The 3,039-nt window shown below is 45.9% G+C and overlaps 1 protein-coding gene across 1 annotated transcript; it reads right to left on the bottom strand.

Annotated features, from left to right (window-relative positions):
* Positions 1–388: 388 nt before the first annotated feature.
* On the bottom strand, positions 389–2,429 carry Rsc1a1 (regulator of solute carriers 1). The gene has a single exon (XM_038334809.2). It carries the CDS (start codon positions 2,427–2,429, stop codon positions 657–659), a length of 1,773 nt encoding a protein of 590 aa, XP_038190737.1. The 3' UTR covers positions 389–656.
* Between the last annotated feature and the right edge of the window lie 610 nt (positions 2,430–3,039).

Genomic DNA, 3,039 nt, shown 5'->3' with positions numbered 1-3,039 from the left:
CTTGACATTTGCAAATGGAATTATGATCAGTTTTCCCCTTCCTTTTTAAATACAAGTAGCACCATGTTTCATTCTACTGTGAATCCCCCCACACCCCACCCACTGTCATAAAGGTATCTGGCAATCAATCCATGCACCAGTCTATGAAGCACAAGACAGCCCAAGTTTTAAGCCCTCCCGCTCACCCTATTTAAATGTCAACCCTGAGCACACAAACCAAAACACACAACTCCAGGAGTTATTCAATTCTTCTCCAGCTTCCTGTTACAAGCCACATTCTGCACACAGCACAGCCAGAGCCACAGTTGGCGGCTGGCCTGGTCCTAGCTGCATGGGTGGCAGGGTTCTTGTGGCTCCTGCTTTCAAAGCATTCACTCATCTAAAATGGTATGCTATACACAAAACCATCTATTTTATTACAGAATACATCATCTTAATGAGAATAAAAAGCTTTTGTATGCACATACTGCCAATACATTTTAAAAGGCCCAAATTTTAAACAAGTAAAATAGACAAATTCATCAGACAAAAGATCATAAATTACTTTGGCCGGGGGAAAAAAAAATCTGGCTCAACATTTTGCTTGCAGGTTGGTTTCTACATATACGGTGTATATATGTGGTGAGTGTGTCTGTGTGGAGAGAGCTTCCCCACAGTTACGTAGGAACTACAATGTTCTTTGCTAGCAAAACAAGAAGTGCGAGGTCTGCATTCCCACCAACTCGATGCAAAGCCCCAAGGGCTTCCTGCAGAGTGAAGCCGGCACCAAGAATCCGGTTAACATCTGCAGTGGGAAAGATGAAGGGTGGAAGAGCGGAGGGAGAAGATGAGGGCTGTGTGGCAGGTGGGTCCAATCCACGGGAGGGTGGCGCAGCTCCAGGGCAAACACTGCTAGTCTCCGGCACGTCTGTGCCTGGATTCTGCATGTGTTCAGAAGGCTGACTGCAGGTACTCTCCTCACCTGCTGCAAATGTGGGTGAAATTTCCACACCTGAGGTGCAATGTGGCTGAACAGATGGATTAGCTGAGGTTATGGCGACAGAACCGCTCTCCCTGACTGACTCCCTTGGTCTGGGGACACCTTCTTTGCCATTGGACAAGCCATCACCCAGACCCCTGAAGCTAGTGTACGCTTCATGTTCTATCCCAAGACAAGGTGTGGTGCCTATGATTTCTGTCTTCTCTGATTCAGAGGTGGCCTGGTGACAGGAGACTTGTGGATACTGGTCACTAGGGGTCGAATTCTCACTCTGGGCCCCCCTTCTGGAAATGTCCAAAGTACCTGTTTGGCTCTCAGCTTGCATCTCTGACCGACAGGTAGCATCTTCAGGTGCACTTTCCGAAGCTGACTTACAGCTAATGACCAAAAGATGATGCAGCTCTTTCAAGGCCACTGTGACAGATGAACAAAATTCTTCAGCTGCCTCCACAGAGGGCTGACCGTGGTGACTCAGAGGGGAAGAGGAGGCGCTGCTATCTTTGCTATCCATTACAGACACTTCAGCATTATCTTCTGGGGGCTGCAAATCCCAAGTTGAGATGGAATGTTCCATACTTTCAGGTGAGGGGCTGCAGTGTACTGCTTCCATTTCCATCGCAGGATTATCTGAAGGAAGATGCGGTGCACCAGGGCTCCTGATGCTGGCATCCTGGCTGCCCATGGAGCTGCACAAGGCAGTCAGAGACCGTTCAATTGTATCCACGTCCATCAGGGTTTCTGGGCATGAGCAGCTATGGCGCCCTGAAGCTACAAGACTTTTCTCTGTATCTGAAAGATGAGCATTTGTCTGTAGTTTATCTCCTTTCACCGCAGCTTCCAAACTGACAATGTTTTCTTGGTCCTGTTGATTTTCTTCATGAAGTTCAAGGTCTTTTGTGTCACAAGGACATTGTTGGTCATGTGGGGCACTCTGCTGACCGCTCCCTCTGTGTGGTTCTCTGGGCTGCTGAGGGCCATTCACTTGACCTGGGTTCTTATTTTCTGGATGCCAACTCTTTTCTTCCACAAATCCCTTTGGCTCATGCACCCCAGTGGTTGTGAGAGATAAACTAGTGTCCTGTCTGGTGTGGAGATAAACTCTGAGGCCCTGGGTTCCTCCAATAGCAAACTTCTCTGGATTATCTGCAACAAATGCTTCTTCGGATGAATTATGCAAAGGCATAGCTGGATTCTGGTCTGCTGGGGAAGTGAGATCAGGAAGGCCCTGCAGAGGAGGAGGATCTGTTTTCGGAGAATTTGTCTGGAATTCAGCCAAAGCCTTCACAGCCTCCATAGCTACAGGTTCAATGCTATTGGGGTCACTGGGCTTGATGGCGCAAACTGAAGCAGAGACAGAGCGAGCAAGACTCGTGGGGCTACCAACCTCAGGACTCTGCCCTGAAGAAGGGGCTGTATGGTTGAATCCATCTGAAGTCAGCAACGATGACATTCCCAGTGAGGTAGATTCTTTACTGCTTTTCTCTGTTTTTTTTTTTTAAAAAAAAGAAAAAAAGAAGAAAAGTTAGACTACTAAATTATCAAATGAAATCTCAATAGAATAAAAGCAGGTCTTTTATTTAGGTCTGTCTTGCAAACATGAGGCTAAAGGAATATACAAATCAGTGATAAATGAGTTAGCATCACTGAACCTGAAGTGAGTATGTCTCTAATAAACATTACTAAATTTCATACATGAAGAGCTGTTAGCATGCACTTCATAATGGCTGTGTCAGCGTTCACACTTGATCTCACATGCCAGCCTCCTGGGAGCTGGAATTACAGCATGGGCCACCACACTGGCTCCAGTGCACTTCCTTATGTTTCAAGTGTGAGCCTAAGTTACACAGAAGAAATCCAAAAGCAAGTATGCTAGGGACAGGTGGGGCAACCAAGAGAGAAGGGGTTTACATGCCTAGAGATCCCTAGAAAATAAAGTAAATAATGAATTTCATTTCTAGCCAAGCTTCTAGAACATCATAGCAAAAAAACAAACAAAAAAAAAAAACCAAAACAACAACAACAAAAAAACCCCAAAGATGTAGCAGACAAATTTTTTTTTT

Source organism: Arvicola amphibius, chromosome 6 (assembly GCF_903992535.2).
Source record: "Arvicola amphibius chromosome 6, mArvAmp1.2, whole genome shotgun sequence".
Taxonomy (NCBI): Eukaryota; Metazoa; Chordata; class Mammalia; order Rodentia; family Cricetidae; genus Arvicola; species Arvicola amphibius.
Note: the sequence above shows the minus strand (reverse complement) of the source record. Positions and strands in the feature narration are given on the sequence as shown.

What these genes read in the sequence shown, in the direction of transcription:
- Rsc1a1 (XM_038334809.2), bottom strand. Translation starts at nt 2,429, where the DNA reads ATGTCATCGTTGCTGACTTCAGATGGATTCAACCATACAGCCCCTTCT.